Source organism: Pleurodeles waltl, chromosome 5 (genome assembly GCF_031143425.1).
Source record: "Pleurodeles waltl isolate 20211129_DDA chromosome 5, aPleWal1.hap1.20221129, whole genome shotgun sequence".
NCBI lineage: Eukaryota > Metazoa > Chordata > Amphibia > Caudata > Salamandridae > Pleurodeles > Pleurodeles waltl.
The window spans coordinates 514932154-514948961 of NC_090444.1; the positions used below are offsets into that span (position 1 = coordinate 514932154).

At 43.0% G+C, this 16808-nt stretch overlaps 1 protein-coding gene across 1 annotated transcript in view; it reads right to left on the bottom strand.

Annotated features, from left to right (window-relative positions):
* Positions 1-16808, bottom strand: part of ECT2L (epithelial cell transforming 2 like) — a 502849-nt gene that overhangs the window by 372232 nt on the left and 113809 nt on the right. Inside the window, exon 4 of the mRNA XM_069234316.1 lies at positions 9647-9809. Coding sequence (XP_069090417.1) covers positions 9647-9809 — 163 coding nt within the window. The remainder of the gene's footprint in view (positions 1-9646; positions 9810-16808) is intronic.

Here is a 16808-nt window from a genome sequence, read left to right on the forward strand (position 1 = left end):
TGGGTTTAGCCCTTCATCAGCAGAGAGCAGCAGGTTTGGCCGAGGGGTTGCTGGAAATGCTGCCAAAAGTCCTCTCAGATTTCAGTACCACTTACTGGCACGCAGGTGCTTCAACTAGAGCTCGTCAGCTCGTTGGCTCAAGGGACCCTGTTTAAACAGGAAAGAGTTGGAAGCATCCTGCTTCACACTCAAGCATGCAGTCAGCCACATTGCATCATGGTAAATGCAGTACAAGTTTGTTCTTACTTCATTAAATAGTTTGTAGTTTTTCATCTTAGTTGGTGCTCTTATTGCTGTATATCTCTGGACACGTGTTTCTGGGTTTAGCCCTTCATCAGCAGAGAGCAGCAGGTTTGTCTGTAGGGTTGCTGGAAATGCAGCTTTATTTTCAGTGGCTGAATCAGAGTCTTTCTTATATGAGTTATCTCACTTTTTGGATACTTTAGAACAAATGAAAATTGAGAGACAGGGTCAAATGAATCAAATTTAGATTCTGACTTCTTTTCAGGGAGATTGAGATCAGGTACATATATTGGAACTCTGAACAGCATTTAATACTGTGTACAGCCGACTAATACTCCTTTAGGCACATTAATGAGTGTTCACTGGGCTCTATAAAGTTTATGAAACCATGTCAATCATGAATCCAAAACCTTAGCAGTCAAAACTTGCTAGAGCGAATTATTGAACTAATCATAAAGAGAGGGACAGTCCAAAGAAGAGGCAAAATCTCCTAAAAGCTTTTTCCAGCTTGTATCACAAGGACACCTTTGTGTCTAGAATGGCCCTCGCCCATATGCTAATCATGTGGCATGCTTTATCATCTGACCCTTGTTTGGAGAGAGAATCAACTCCAGAGGGGCTTGAGCTTGCAATTGGGAGAGAGCTATTTGATATTATGTGTGCTGAGTGAATAGAGAACCTAAATACACTAAAAACACATATAGGGTACCCTATAAAGATGGTCCTGAAGAAATCTGAGCATTGATGTTTTTCGGATAAAACATGTCAACCGTGAGACACACCAGCCCCCATTAAGGCCAGTTTGTGTCGCCCTTGTTTTTGATCGTAATAGAAGGATCCCAAAATAAAGTAGCTTTATAGGGTATCCTATAGGTATTTTTAGCATAGTTAGGTCCCCCTTTTTAAAACTTCCCTGCACTGCAGCAAAATCCAACAGAATATTTAGGCTTAGTGCCAAATGCAGGCTGCACTGAGCAGCAGTCTGTAAAGAATACTCTCTTACACTCATGTAAGAGTAACATATGTATTACCAAAACTGCCACAAGAAAAAACCTCGATAAAAATTACTTAAAAAAACAAAAATGAGTAACAAATGTGAAGTAAGTGATGCTCCTTATGATACTGTAGAAATTCTTACATCTTATGTGTAGGTTCTTACTCAAATTTTAAATTATTTGAATTTTTTGTTAAGGTCCAACGCACCCACCACAGGTGTAATGCATGCGCATTAGGAATCCTAGCTTTAGTAGCTGACACAAGTATAGGTATAGGGGAAACTGTGACAGTCTGCTTTCGGTATGCCATGAAAGTTTCCCTCAAAATGGAAGTTTTTACTGCTGTGAAAGTTTTCTAATTAGTAGAAAATCGCTCCTATGCAGTCGAATATAAGTGTGATCTATAAGTTATTAGGGTTGTCTGTCCCATATTGTTCACTACATAGGAGCAGTCTTAAAAGCTAAGAACAGTCTTAAGTGCAAGGTTTGTCTTATCCTTCTGCATTTGGAGATATGTTTTGCCTCCAACATGTCTGCCTGCAGTCCATTGAACATAGTGTGTTTATTTTCAGAAAATATCAGTCATATAAGTGCTTCACTCTCTCAGCATCATTTGGCAAGCAAGCTCTTTCAAAGTTCAAAAACCACATGAGAGCTTATAATTTTCACAATGTATTTGGAGGTTGTAAAGTAGCAAACTTTTGTAGGAAGCCCAGTGTAAATCCTTTACCTTCACTGGTTAGATCATATCCACAGAACATCACATTAAGATTTAGGTTATATCTGTATTAGGCTAAGAGAGTCACTATTCTGTTCACCCTGTTTAGGTGCTTAGTCAAATTCTCTGCAGTGTATATGTCACTGGTGTACCAGATTACCCCAGAATCTTCTTGTAAGCTCTCCCTAACTCTTGCCACAAAAAAAACCAGGGCCATTCTTTTACCCTAGGGGCAATCTCGTGCAGGCATACTGGAATCTGCAGAATGAGAAGATACTGTGATTCAGGCACTATATTTTGACTAAAGGATCAACTTCACATATCCAACATCGTTTGATATTTTTTCTTAACTAAATCTGTCCATAGTCCAGTGCTGTAAACATTTTTGCACAGCATGCATTCATGTCTATGCGCTCAAATGTCTATAATCAAACCTCATTTTCTATGAGTTATCTAGTTTTAACATTGTAAAAGGGGAGTGTTTAAGATACAGTGACAATGCAATATGACACCCTCATACTGCAACTGATCCACGAGGGGCCTTATGTCATGCTTCTCTTCCTGCTTTAATAGACTTTGCATCTGTGATTCACTCTACAGAGGAATCACATGTGGTACAGAATTTGTATTCCTCCCTGCTTGGTTTGTGTACAGTGTAAAGCTTGTTTCAAAGCCCAATCATGCATATTTTCCCCAGAGATCCTTACGTAGTAAGGAGGAAAATGCATCCAGTATTACTTCCTCCCCCTTTTAAAGGACGGCGGACAAGTATCTGCAGTAAAGAAGATGTCACTGGCTTCCGACAAATTGGAACCAGAATATGGTTAGCAAGTCATACATCCTCCTATCTGTAATTCTACATTAAAGATTCTGTCAGATGACTTTACATAACCATCTGGGTTTTTACCTAAATGTATTTCTCAGTTTAAGTCACCACCAGATGCCCCTTAAGAGTCTGGTGAACTACAGTTACTTCCCCTGCGCTGTCCAGAAGCACTACTTCCCATGTCCTGTTCCAAAGAAATAGTCAAGGTTACTGAGGCACGCTTCTTATTTGTCAATTCAGTTCCATTCTTTTTCTTAACAGGGGCTTTTGTTTCCACATCGTTGCCTCTCCTATTTCTTCACACTAACTTCACATAATTGTTCGGAATATGTTTTAATGTTGTTATTCCTAAAAAGCATGTTTTATGTCAGGCAACCCCACTTCACGGACAGAATAATTTTTTTACAAAGAATAAATAAACTAGGATGTGCCAAAGAATTGTCATCCAGGGGATACAATAACACAGCACCAACAGCTCTTTAGGAAGTATGAGCCTCCACAATGACCTTTCTAGTGGAATATGGATGATGGACAGTGATTTTTGCGTAAAAGTTTATTTATTTCTTTTAAAGGCTTGGCTAGCTAGCTGACTCCAAACTGAACCTCGCTTCATAGTCTCCTTTAATCAATATTCTAGAGATGAAGCATCCCCAAAATAACGTGAGCAAACATGCATTGGACTGGAGCAGAGGCACAACCATAACGTGATTATTCAAGAACTTGCATTCATTGATATAATTCAATTTGTACTGAAGGAATTAATAAGAGATTAAACTCCCAATATAACAAGAAAAGGATCACAATGAATCAAACAAAAAGTGGGAGCAAGTTCAACATATTAAAACTGGTCATTATTACTTTAAAGTTCTCAAGAGACTTGTTTATTGCCCCTATCTAATATACTCTACAGAGTCTAATAGTTAGTTGGGCAAAATCTGCAATACATTGACACTAAAGACTAACAAACCCAAAACCATTGTGTTTCCTTCACATTGGTGGGTGCTGTCCAATATAGAATTGCAGTGATATTCTTGGAATTCATGGATATTCTACAGGGAGTAAGTACAAAACCAAGCTACTGAATTGTACTCCCTTCTCATTTACAAGACAGTTTTTTTGGTGAAGTCCAAGTGCACAGATCTCATGTAAGCTCTACGTTTCTTCATTCTCCTGGAAAAAATGACTAAACCATGCAGATGCACTACAAAGTAATGATTTAGAATCAGCAAAATGTGGTCCGTAAACCTTCGCAGGCCATCTCAGGTGTGGAAAGCCCAAATGGCATGACTCCACATTCAAAGCACCAACTGGGTGGACAAAAAGCTGTTTTAATGTGTCTCCTTGCTGCACACACAGAGAACATAAGCCCTTCTCTAAAATCTAGCTTATTAAAGGCCATCACTTCTCGTAAACTTCCCACAACGTCTTTTGCTGAGAGCCAAAGGACAGCTTTCCTTAATCGGGATCTTATTGAAACCACTGTAGCTGATACAGGGTCATAAGTATGATCTTCTCAAAGACGAAGAACATAGATGCTCCAACATGAGTGGTAGAAGAAACATAAATTACATTTTGAAGATTCTTTTGAAGATATTTTTGAACAGTTTCTTTATCTTTTACAGCCTACGAATATTTCCAGCCAAAAGAAATTACAGCAGATGGTTCTGTTGCAATGGTGCAGTCAATCGTCCTGCTGGGGATAACATCAGTAACCTAGGAAAATAATTCAGTTCAGAGGGAACATGGATCTCACATTAATAAAATTAATTTAGTTGAACATAAGTATGATTAATTCATATTCGTTTAGTACTACGTTTCTGATATTAATCTAGTAAAATATCTTTTGCATTATCTTATGTCAATAATTCACTCAAATATAAATGAATAATGTTTTCAAGTTAAACGTGATGTTGAAATACAAATGGCAGCTACATTTCCCACTGTAGTTCAAATGTGCACATTTTACATCTCTATGTTAATTTCTGTGCTAGGCTTTTAAATGAAGATCTGAAAGTCGCCATATGCTAACTTCTATGCTACTAATGTATGAGTAACGTTTGATATAGTGTGTCCTGAGAAAGAATTCTGAAGTTATAATTAGAAAATGTAATATTTGGTGAAACTGTATGAAATCATTGAAATGAAAAGGCACTTTTGCTGAGAAAATCCGGAATAGTTGCCAACTCAATGGTGCCATCGACAACCATTGGACACTGAATTTGAAACCTAAAATGAGCCCACCTCAAGGACCAATCAATGGATCGTGGTTATTTCTGATCAGTGAGGAACTCTGAAACTTTGAGATAGACCGTCTAGAACTCTGCTAGAAGTCAGTTCACTCCTGCCTCAAACCTGTCCACAACTCTTTTATAGACCGAGTCTTAATGCGCTGATGATGCCCAGCTGCTCTCTGTTCCATCTAAACCCCACTACATCCTTAGCTATCTTTGAAGACTAAACTCATATTCTTTATATGTCTCATTAGTTTATGCTGTTTAGTTCTAATATGCCCATCTAACTCTGAACTGCTAACTTGTTCAAATGTGCAGCCCGCGGCTCTGCACTGTTCTGATGCTGCTGCCTACTGATGTCGGGAGAAGGTGAATGCTCTTGCTGATGAAGTACTTCTGTCTCCTGTCCCATGAGGAGAGGTATAACTAAATAAGGTTTCTTGTTTCCTTTTCAGCTTAGATAATTACACCAGCATATTTGTATAGTGAGTTGCCCTAGTTAGATGATTTTTCTAAATTATTTTTGTCTTTTCTTATGCTTTGCCCACATGTGTTAGTTCGATAATGATGACCAAGCTCTGCAAATGACCGTTAAACATTGTATTTTGATGATTTACTGATCAATCAATCAATCAAGGCATTTAAGGAGCGCGCTACTCACCCGTGAGGGTCTCAAGGCGCTAGGGAGAGGTTAATTCTGCTAGAAGAACCAGGTCTTGAGGCGCTTCCTGAAGGCGAGGTGGTCCTGGGTAGTTCTGAGGTGAACTGGAAGGGAGTTCCATGTCTTGGCTGCCAGGTAGGAGAAGGATTTGCCTCCAGCGGTGGTTCTGCGGATGCGGGGGATGGCGGCGAGAGCGAGGCTGGTTGAGCGAAGTTAACGGGTGGGCGTGTAGAAAGCGAGGCGACTGATGAGGTATTTGGGGCCCTTTTTGTGGAGGGCTTTGTGTGCGTGGGTGAGGAGCCTGAAGGTGATCCTTTTGTTGACGGGGAGCCAGTGCAGGTGTTTCAGGTGGGCGGATATGTGGCTGTGGCATGGTACGTCGAGGATGAGGCGAGCGGAGGCGTTCTGTACGCGCTGAAGACGTTTCTGTAGTTTTGCAGTGGTTCCTGCGTATAGGGTGTTTCCGTAGTCCAGGCAACTTGTGACGAGGGCGTGGGTACCAGTTTTTCTGGTATCGTCGGGGATCCAGCGGAAGATCTTTCGGAGCATGCGAAGGGTGTGGAAGCAAGATGACGAGACGGCATTGACTTGCTTGGTCATGGTGAGGAGGGGGTCCAGGATGAATCCGAGGTTGCGTGCGTGGTCTGAAGGGGTTGGTGCGGTGCCCAGGGCCGTGGGCCACCAAGAGTCATCCCAGGCGGACGGGGAGTTTCCGAGGATGAGGACCTCCATCTTGTCTGAGTTCAGCTTCAGGCGGCTGAGCTTCATCTATTGTGCGACGTCTTTCATTCCATCCTGCAGGGTGGCTTTGGCGGTGGCAGGGTCTTTGGTGAGGGAGAGTATCAGCTGGGTGTCGTCGGCATAGGAGATGATGTTGATGTTGTGTTTGCGAGCGATGTTGGCGAGGGGGCTCATGTAGATATGGAAGAGGGTAGGGCTGAGCGAGGAGCCTTGTGGAATGCCGCAGATGATCTCGGTGGGTTCTGAGCGGATGGGCAGGAGGTAGACTCTTTGGGTTCGGTCAGAGAGGAACGAGATGATCCAGTCAAGGGCCTGTCCTTGGATACCATTGGAGCGGAGGCGGGTTATTAGGGTGCGGTGGCAGACGGTGTCGAAGGCAGCCGAGAGGTCTAGGAGGATGAGGGCGGTTGTTTCTCCGTTGTCCATCAGGGTTCTGATGTCGTCGGTGACTGCGATGAGGGCGGTTTCCGTGCTGTGGTTGGCCCGAAAACCAGACTGGGAGGGGTCGAGCAGGTTGTTATCTTCAAGGAAGATGTCACCATCATCTGCTTTGAAATCTGATACTAATGTGCATATTGTAGTTCTGCTGATTTATGTCATGCTTTTGGAGTGTTTAATAGTAATAATGTTTAGTAGGTTAAATCTTTTTAGACGTTTTGGTCAGTCAATGGTTTTCATGTATGTTTATAACTTCGTTCTGCACACCATATATGTGACATTAATTTGGGGATTGTATAAAGCTTTGAAACATATTCAGTTTGGAGTTCGATTTAGTGTTAAGTTGTTCATGGTGTCCAGAATTGTTTATGATTTAAGTTAGGATTTGTGATTGAATGAATCTGACTACAACACCCTTCGCCAAGTCCAAAGATCCAATTGACCTCTATATAGGTGAGAATAACAATGGTGTCTCACCAGCGTGCTTGTGGTTTCTGAATGTGACCCAGGAAGAAGACCTCTGTGGGAGTGCCAGCACAACTTAAGAAAATCACACTGTATACGCCCCTCTGGGTTTCTTGGTGGCTGATGAAAATCATTCATTATAACCAGAAGTAATTCTGGATCATAAACCAAGAGTTAAAAATTAGGAGAAAAAAAAGGAATATAAAGAACCATCAAACATTAGTTACATGGAATTACAAGAGGCAGCTCAATTCAAATAAGTCATTCAGACCTCTAGGTACAAGAGTGTCAAGTCTTTTTCTCCAATGAATCTCTCGCTTCAGTAACCTCTTTTTATGATCAATCCCTTCTCTTGTTTCAACAATCTCTAATACACTACATCATAGTTGAGAAATGCTACGTCCTTGGATAATGCATTGCTACAGCAGATTTTTCATTCTTAGTGCGTATGTTGCTCTTATGTTCAGTAACTCTCGTCTTGATCTAGCATTCTGTCTTTCCTACATAGGCTAAGCGGCAAAGACATTTCAACAAATAAATCATGCTCTTGGAATCACAAGTGGCATTGACTTGAAGTTTGATTTCAGCTCCTTTGCGAGAATGGGTGAGTACTAATCCTTTCATTATATTATTACAATTGCCACAATTTAAACAAGCTACCAACCCTTTGTAGACATCGCTGTCATATTGTTTGATGGGCTATTCAAGATGTTTCTTTTTCAAATTCTTGGACCTTTCATAGGCAAAATGTGGCAATTCATTGAACATTCCATGGACGTCCTCATCCGCTTGGAGCATAGGCCAATGTTTCAAAATGATCTTTAAATTAGAGCTCATAGTGAAATATTTTGAAACACACCATTCTATTGGTATGTCTGACTTTTATCTTTAGAAGCCAGAAGCTCTGCTCGACTTTTCATATTGGCCCAGCCTCCTGCAACCTAAACAGAACTCTTTGCGCCAGACTTAGAAGCCAACTTTTCAGCTGGACTAACCTGGTTTCTGTATTCGACCTGTGCTCCATCCAGCCTGAACTTGTGACTTTCCCACAGCTTTGCACACCCAGATAACCGCCAGTGTCGCTTTGTGCTTCCAAATTTTATTTCACTAAACTAACTTTAAAACTGTTTATCTTTCATTCTACTGATTGGATTTTTGTTGTTCTGGTATAATTTTACTTATGAAAAGTATTCTAATTTTTCTTATTGGTTTGGGATTTTTCTTGTGTTCTCACTTTATTGATATTTGTGTGCTGCATTAATGCTTTACACATTGCTTCTATGTTAAGCTTGACTGTTGTTGTGCCAAGCTATCAGAGGGTTCAGCACAGGTTAGTTTAGTGAATTTTGCGGTTTACCCTGACAAGGATAGTGGTAGTTGTCTAAGTGAGGGGCTTCACCTCCCCTCAACCAATAACATGTTTTCTAACATCTTGTAATTACTCATTTTGCACGTGCTGTTCCTGCAGGAAGTTTCAGATGCTTTCGGCAGCGAAAGTATCTGGTTGAAGAAGACCAAGTCCGCGGTGTTCCCATAAATCTTATCATTCTGATGGGACTGGTAATTTCTGTTCTCAGCCTCCTTCCATTTCGTTTACACAGACATTCTTAATTGAGACCTAAGTGGTTCTGATATCTTTCATAATGTTTCCCGTTTGTGGTATAGAATATTTAAATGTTCATGAGTTCAACAGAATATATGGTTCGCCGGTGTCTGGATGGGTTTATGACCTTATGGTATATTATCAGGTGTTGAATAGAAACAGGAGTGAAGGGACCTTTGATGGAAAGGATCAATCGGAGCCTGGAAATTGATTCCTCTACCAAAAAAAGAGGTCAAGAAGGATGTCAAATTGAACTGAACACCCCTGATGATACCGGATTTCTTAAGGGGTGTCACACGTTTACAGTTTCCAACACTCTGAGAACTCTGGTAAATGTAATGTTAATTATGTGAGGTGGTTGTTGGCTGCTGTGAACTTGTAGTAAATAGAGCTGAGTATAATCTGCAGTTCTTTTTCATTAATAACATTTAAGCTTTTCTTTGTATTAGCTAGGATTCTTCATTTGTAATACCAAAATTAATTCCTCTACTGTGCTTGCTTGTGTGTAGTTTAAACCCATATGCTCTGCTCTTTTGCCAATTATCAACATATAAGCTTAGTCTGCACATAATGACGTAATCAGTAGAGTCAGAAAAACATGAAAAATGCGCAAATACAAGTAGCTAACAATCACAGCAGAAATGTTATGTGCATTCATGTAGAACTGATATTGAAAACATTCCATAACTTGATACTGAGGATCATGGCCAAGAGAAGGGACATACCTGTTCAGTAAGAAATTTCCAATGCCAGCTGACTTGCCCAGCAGCACACAGTTCCTGGGGATTCAGAAATGAGAATATATACAGGGAAAGGAACCGTGGAAGCACTGTGGTGAAGTCCAGCTTCATAACAGGAACTACTTCTGTGAACCACTTCTGCACAAACCTGTAGAAGAAAAAGGAATAGAAATAACACTCTGTTGACTCCATCCATACCCCTGTAAAACATATGAGCTTAAGTCACAAAGATATTTCTGTTAGTGGGTGTGACCTATTTATGACTAGCTCCTTAACTTTCAGACATATGACATTTATGTATTGTTAAATGAATCAAAGTAGACCTTAAATAGACACATTACATTTTTGAAGATTCTACGGCCAACAATGTCAGATATATGTTTCTAATCTCATCTACTTCTTGGTCTCCTAATATATAAAACAAATTACATTTAATGATGTGTCTTTCAAATTACACCTAGATAGTCTACAAAACTCCAAGCCTTCCTTCCACGCTGTCCTATAATTCTACTGGATAATTTTGACATGAATAGATCAGAGTCCTGTTTATGAATGTATTTATTTAAACTCAACCAATTTAAATGATAAACGTTTCATTCCTACTTTTCCCCAGGTCACATAAATATAGTTAATGATGGAAAAAATAATAGAAAGAATAGAAAGTTACTGCGCTGTCTATCATCGTTCATATGTATTGCTTTAATCTGACAATCTTCAAATTCTAGATCATGTTTGAAACTGTGTTTCACTTTCTGCACTTTAAAACTCAACAGATGCTCTGGACATGGTGTCTTTAAACACTGTAGGTTTTTGTCCTAAGTACTGAGCCCCATTTTGGGTCGAAGCATACCATACAACACAACTGTCTAGTTTGCTAACAACATCAGAGGGACATTTGGAAAGCTTCCCTGGGAATGCATTCAGCTCATTGTTTATAACAGGCTGTGTGTTTTGTAATGCAATTTTTTTTAAATATATTTATTTATCGAGTTTTAGTTGAACAATCAAATAGAAGTGGTACATACAGAATACATCCCCCCCACTTAGCAGGAGCATGGAGATATTATAAAGCATCTAATTTGTGTAAAATGCATAAAAATCACCATTCTGGTACAATCAACTTGGGCAGAGGAGGACAGACCCCTATAAACTCATTACATTCCACTTCTTGCAATGTTATAAGCCCACAACCCGATAATCAGGACTATCCAGGGTCTCCACAAGATCCAAACAGGCAAGCAGGGGTCACCATATCCAGTGGTTTCTAAACTGTGCGCCATCAATACTAGTCAGGGGTGCCACAAAACGATGTGCACATGGGTCTCAGTTTGGGAACCACTTATTCTATTGTTTATACCTAGTATGCTCCTCATGGATTCCTCGATGTCTGTTCGTTTTCCTATGCATCCTGCCTCTAATTAGCCCAAGCCAATATGTCCAATGCAGAGAGGAGCAGCTGCAACAGCCAGAACGGCGGCACCAAGCCAGCGTACAGTATGAGTAGGGCCGACTTATGGGGGGTGCGAGCGGTGCGGCCGCACCACCCTCAACCTCACCGAGCACCTCCACTTCAGAATCCACATCAACGCCAACACCACCCTCAAAGGAACTCTGATCTATAGACCCCCTGGCCCCTGCTCTCATTTTAGCAAAGCCATCGCCGACATCGTCAGCACCAATGCCCTCGACACCACAGAATACATCCTCCTCTGCGATCTGAACTTTCACCTAGAAAACAACAACGCCAACCCCACCAACCTACTGGACAACCTCGCCAACCTCGGCCTCAGACAACTCGCAAGCTCACCCACCCACTCCGCAGGCCACACACTCGACCCAGTCTTCTCAGCCAGCAACCACATTTATATCAGCCACACCACCGAACTCAGCTGGACAAACCACTGATGCATCCACTTCTCCTACCAGAAGCCAGTCACCCACCACCACCGCACACAACCCCCCAAAGCAACTGGAGAAACATATCGACGGATCAACTGATTTCCACACTCGCCCAGGACCCACCCCCGAGACTACGGAGCCCAACTCAGCCGCCACCAACCTGAACCGCTGGATAGAGGACTGCGCCAACACTCTTGCACCACTCAAAAACCACCCAAACACCCCCCACAGAATCAAGGCCAGATGGTTCACCCCAGACCTACAGGAAGCCAAACGGCTATGTCTCAGACTGGAAAAAACCTGGCGCCGCGAACCTACCAACTCCAACCACATCGCATTCAAAGATGCCATACGCAAACATCACCAACTGATCCGCACCACCAAAAGGACCCACTTTAAAAACCGCATTGACACCAGCACTCACAACAGTAAAGAGCTCTTCGGCATCATCAAAGAGCTCTCCTCTCCCAAGACTTGCTCCAACGAATCCCTGCCATCACAGGAGTTCTGCAACTCACTCGCAACCCACTTCCGTCGAAAGATAGAAGAAATCCACAACAGCTTCAACCCCCAGGCCCACCAGCTGACTACAAACACCCACAAACCCAATTCCCCAAGCAACATCAACCTCCTCCACAACTGGACCCCCGTCAACAAAGAAGACACCGCCAACACCATGGCCTCCATCCACTCAGGATCATCATCGGACTCCTGCCCTCACCATATCTTCAATAATCCAAATATCATCATCGCTCCTCATCTCTGCAACACCATCAACATCTCCTTCGAGTCAGCCACCTTCCCAGAAAGCTGGAAATACGCAGAAGTCAACGCCCTGCTGAAAAAACCCAAGGCAGACCCAGATGACCCAAAGAGCTACCGATCAATCTCCCTTCTCCCATTCCCATTCCCAGCCAAAGTAATCGAGAAAATCGTGAACAGCCAACTATCCCGATTCCTGGAAGACAGCAAGGCTCTCGACACCTCCCAATCCAGATTCCGCAAACACCACAGCAACGAGACCGCACTCATCGCTGCCACAGACGACATCAGGACCATGCTCGACGAAGGAGAAACAGCAGCACTCATCCTCCCGGACCTCCCGCAGCCTTCGACACGGTTTGTCATCACACTCTCTGCACAGGCCTTCATAAAGCTGGAATCCTCGACAAAGCACTCAACTGGATCTCATCATTCCTTACAGGCAGAACCCAGAGAGTCCACCTCCCACCATTCATATCAGAAGCCTCCAGTATCATCTGCGGTGTCCCCCAAGGCTCATCTCTCAGCCCCACGCTTTTCAACGTGTACATGGCCCCACTCGCCAACATCGCACGAACACACCACATCAAGATAATTTCCTACACAGACGACACTCAGCTAATCCTCTCCCTCACAAAAGACCCTACAGCTGCAAAAAACAACCTCCACAATGGACTCCAAGCCATCACCAGCTGGATGGAAGCAAGCCGCCTCAAACTAAACACAGACAAGACAGAGATCCTCATCTTCAGAGCAAACCCCTCAGCATGGAACAACTCCTGGTGGCCCACCTCCCTAGGATGCGCACCACCTCCCACCACCCACGCACGCAACCTGGGATTCATCCTGGATTGCACACTAAGCATGACTCAGCAGGTCAACACCATCTCCTCCTCCTGCTACAACACCCTCTGCATGCTCCGGAAAATCTTTAAGTGGATTCCCGTCAAAACCAGGAAAACTGTCACCCACGCCCTGGTCAGCAGCCGACTGGACTACGGAAACGCCCTATATGCAGGTACAACAACCAAACTCCTAACAAAGCTACAAAGAATCCAGAACGCATCCGTCCGACTCATTCTGGACGTCCTTCGCCGCCACCACATCACCCCCCACCTCAGAGACTTACACTGGCTACCAATACCAAAGAGGATCACCTTCAAACTCCTCGTCCACGCACACAAGGCCCTCCACAACACATGCCCAACCTACCTCAATGAAAGACTCACCTTCCACACCCCCACCCGCAACCTTCGCTCCGCCAGCCTTGCCCTCGCCTCCGTTCCCCGCATCCGCCGCACCACCGCCGGAGGAAGATCCTTCTCCCACCTGGCCGCCAAGACCTGGAACTCCCTATCGCTCCACCTTCGCCAGACGAAAGACCTCCTAACTTTCAGGAAACACCTAAAGACATGGCTATACGACCAGTAGCTTCCCCCCTCCCCCAGCGCCTTGAGACCCTAACGGGTGATTAGTGCGCTTTATAAATCTTATGATTGATTGATTGATTGATTGACCTCAGGGGGCCCTGTGTTTAGCAATAACTTCCGAAACTTGCGATTTAAAAGCACCTGAAAAGTTCCTTGTGCGTCCAGCCTTCAGGAAACAATTAAAATGTCAAGATACCTCTTGTGATTAATGTTCCTGCTAGGAGAGAGATGGGAGTTTTGCCTCGGGGCAGCTTTGACCCAACATAAAGTAGCATAGAGGGTTCATATGCCTGCTGTAAAAAAAAAAAGAACTATGGGGCATATTTAAGAAATGTGGTGCTGCACATAGTGCAGCGGCACCTTTCTTGCACCCCTTAGCATCCCTCTAACTCCACCATGTGTGCGTAATATTTAAAATACGGCACACAATGGCGGTAGTTAGGGGACTAGCATCAGAATTCTTTCCGCTAGTCTGGCCCTTTGCAGGATTAGCGTCAAAAATTGTAATGGAAGCCTCCTTTTAATGCCTGCTCTGAGCAGGCGTTAAAAGTGCAGGAAAAAAAAGACGCAAATCAATCTGACAGATTTCTTTGCGTCTGACAGATTTCTTCATTTTTGCCCCCCCTTACGGCAGGCTGCCCCCTTTGCATACAATATGCCTGGCGCAGGCATAGTGTAGCGCAAAAGGTTAGGGAGTGCCGCAATGGTGCAGCATTTTTAGCTTTCTAACGCCACATTAGCATGAACAAATAACACTAATGTGGCGTTAGAATGGCACTAGGGTCTCTTAAATATGCCCCATGTGGCATACTAGAAAAAAGTGCTGCTACACACAGTGCTACACCACTTTTCTTGTGCCCCTTAGCGCCCCCCCTAATGTAACCATGTGTGCGCTTTATTTAAAATACGGCACACCATGGCGGTAGTTAGGGCACTAGCGTCAGAATTTATTTTACACTACTCAAGCTCTTTGCAAGATTAGCATGAACATTTTTGATGCTAAACCTGCAAAGCACCCAGAGGCCCTTGCAACCATGGAAGCCTCCTTTTAACGCCTGCTCTGAGCAGGTGTTAAAAGTTCTGGAAAAAAATGCTGTAAAGAAATCTGACAGATTTCTTTGCGGCATGTTTTTGGCCCCCCTAGTGGGGGGAATGCCACCTTTACCTACATTATGCCTGGCGATGTAGTGCAAAGGGTTCAAAAGTGGCGCAATCGGGCTCACTGAGATGACCACCTTAAGTATTCTGTTGTGTTAAAAGAACTAGCCCACTAGAGTAGTTCTAATCTGCAGAGATGAAAAGGAATGAGGTGTGAACATAAATCAGGTGGGTTTCACAATTAGTGGAGATTAAGTTGTACAGTAACATCAAATCTCCCTCCTCTAATGCAACTGGCAGATTATTCAGAGAAGCGCTCATCAATTGGCCCTCTCCTTCTTCAAGATGCTACATCAGAGATGATTTGATCTGTACTACCCTGTGCGGGCACTGGCATGTCTCCGCTAAAAGCAACACAGTGTTCCATTGCGGAGTTGCACTATACATTTCTTCTCTACTTTAAGCCAGCAACATGAGATCTAGCTTGGGAGCTAGTTTGCCGCTTTCATTCCATGTATTCTTGCATGAATTTCCCTTAGGATATACATGTGAATTAAATAGTATAACCGTGTTCCAGTCCAAAAAAACATGTAAGCAGCAGGTGCGTAACTGTAGCTTTTTGTTTTAGCCGCTCAACCCACTGAGCCATCCTCTAGATTTGTCTAATGCATGTTAATTTGACACAATGCCCAAAATCTACCTCCTAAAAACAAAACTTGTGGCTAGCTTCTAACACTCCCCTCAGTGACATTCTTTCTTTTTCTACCCCAAACAGTGATTGCAACCTTAAACATCAAATGAATAAGGAAAACAGCAATACAAATACTCAGGTACATTTCCCTTCCAGATTAAATTTTTCAGAGGAATGCACAATAGTTTTAAACTGAATTCTGTACATATGTTACAACACTCTGTTCCTTTTTCTGGAAAGTTTTAATGGTACTGAACCCATTTCAGTAGAAATTTATGTGCAGCATGCCTTTTAAAGTAGGGCTGAACAGTGCATTTTTGTATATTTGTGCACATGCAGCAAGAATTACATCTTTGTTCTTTTACAAGCATTGCAAACTCAAGTATTTTTTCGAAAAGACAGTATAAAGTATGTCTGTCATTGGTACGCTTGAGCTTTTTATTTATTTATTACTTGCAAACATATGCAACATGCCAAAGTATAAACAATCTAAACATATGTTTGGCCGAGCAGGCAAGAGCACCAGCTGTGGCACTGAAGTGCACTCCTTATCAGTCAGCTATGTACATGTGATCAGGCAAAATGTGGTCACTCACATTGCAAGATACCTAATGGATGAAGTGGGTTGAACCATTATCTTTTGTTACATGCTACGGCGGGTGGGAGCAAAGTGGAACCGAAAATTGAACAGACTAATCGATGAAGAGGGCTAATTCAAAGCCCTTGTCTTGTGTGTGTAATATCTTCATTGGTTTCATCTCAATTATTTTCAGGGAGAATAATGGAAAACTCCCGAGGCTGGACTTACATCGCCCCACCCCCAAAAAAAGTAATATAATGGGAAACCGTGGCCAACAGCCAATAGGTCAAGGAAGCCGCAGGTCGAAAAAGTTTGGGAACCACTGCCATACGCCCTTATGTCTCAAATCGGAGGGCATAAGATCCCAAGAAGCGTCCAACTGGTCACAGCAATACACAGCATCACCCAACCAGCATTGGGCCACAGGCACAGGTCGTGTACCAAAATGCATAGCAAGCTGTTGTTTAGCAAGAATAAGGAGCATGGCCATGAGACGCTGCACTTCCCACGAAACCTCTTTTACATAACCAAAGATGACCACCAACGGGGTCCTATCAATCTGGCCATCAGTAATAGTGTCCACAATGTTAAGTACAGAGGCCACCAACCTAGGACCTACAAATGCCATGCCAAGTGTAGGAAATCCGCATTCAGCACCCCAGAGAGCATGCATCTAGCAGGCCCATT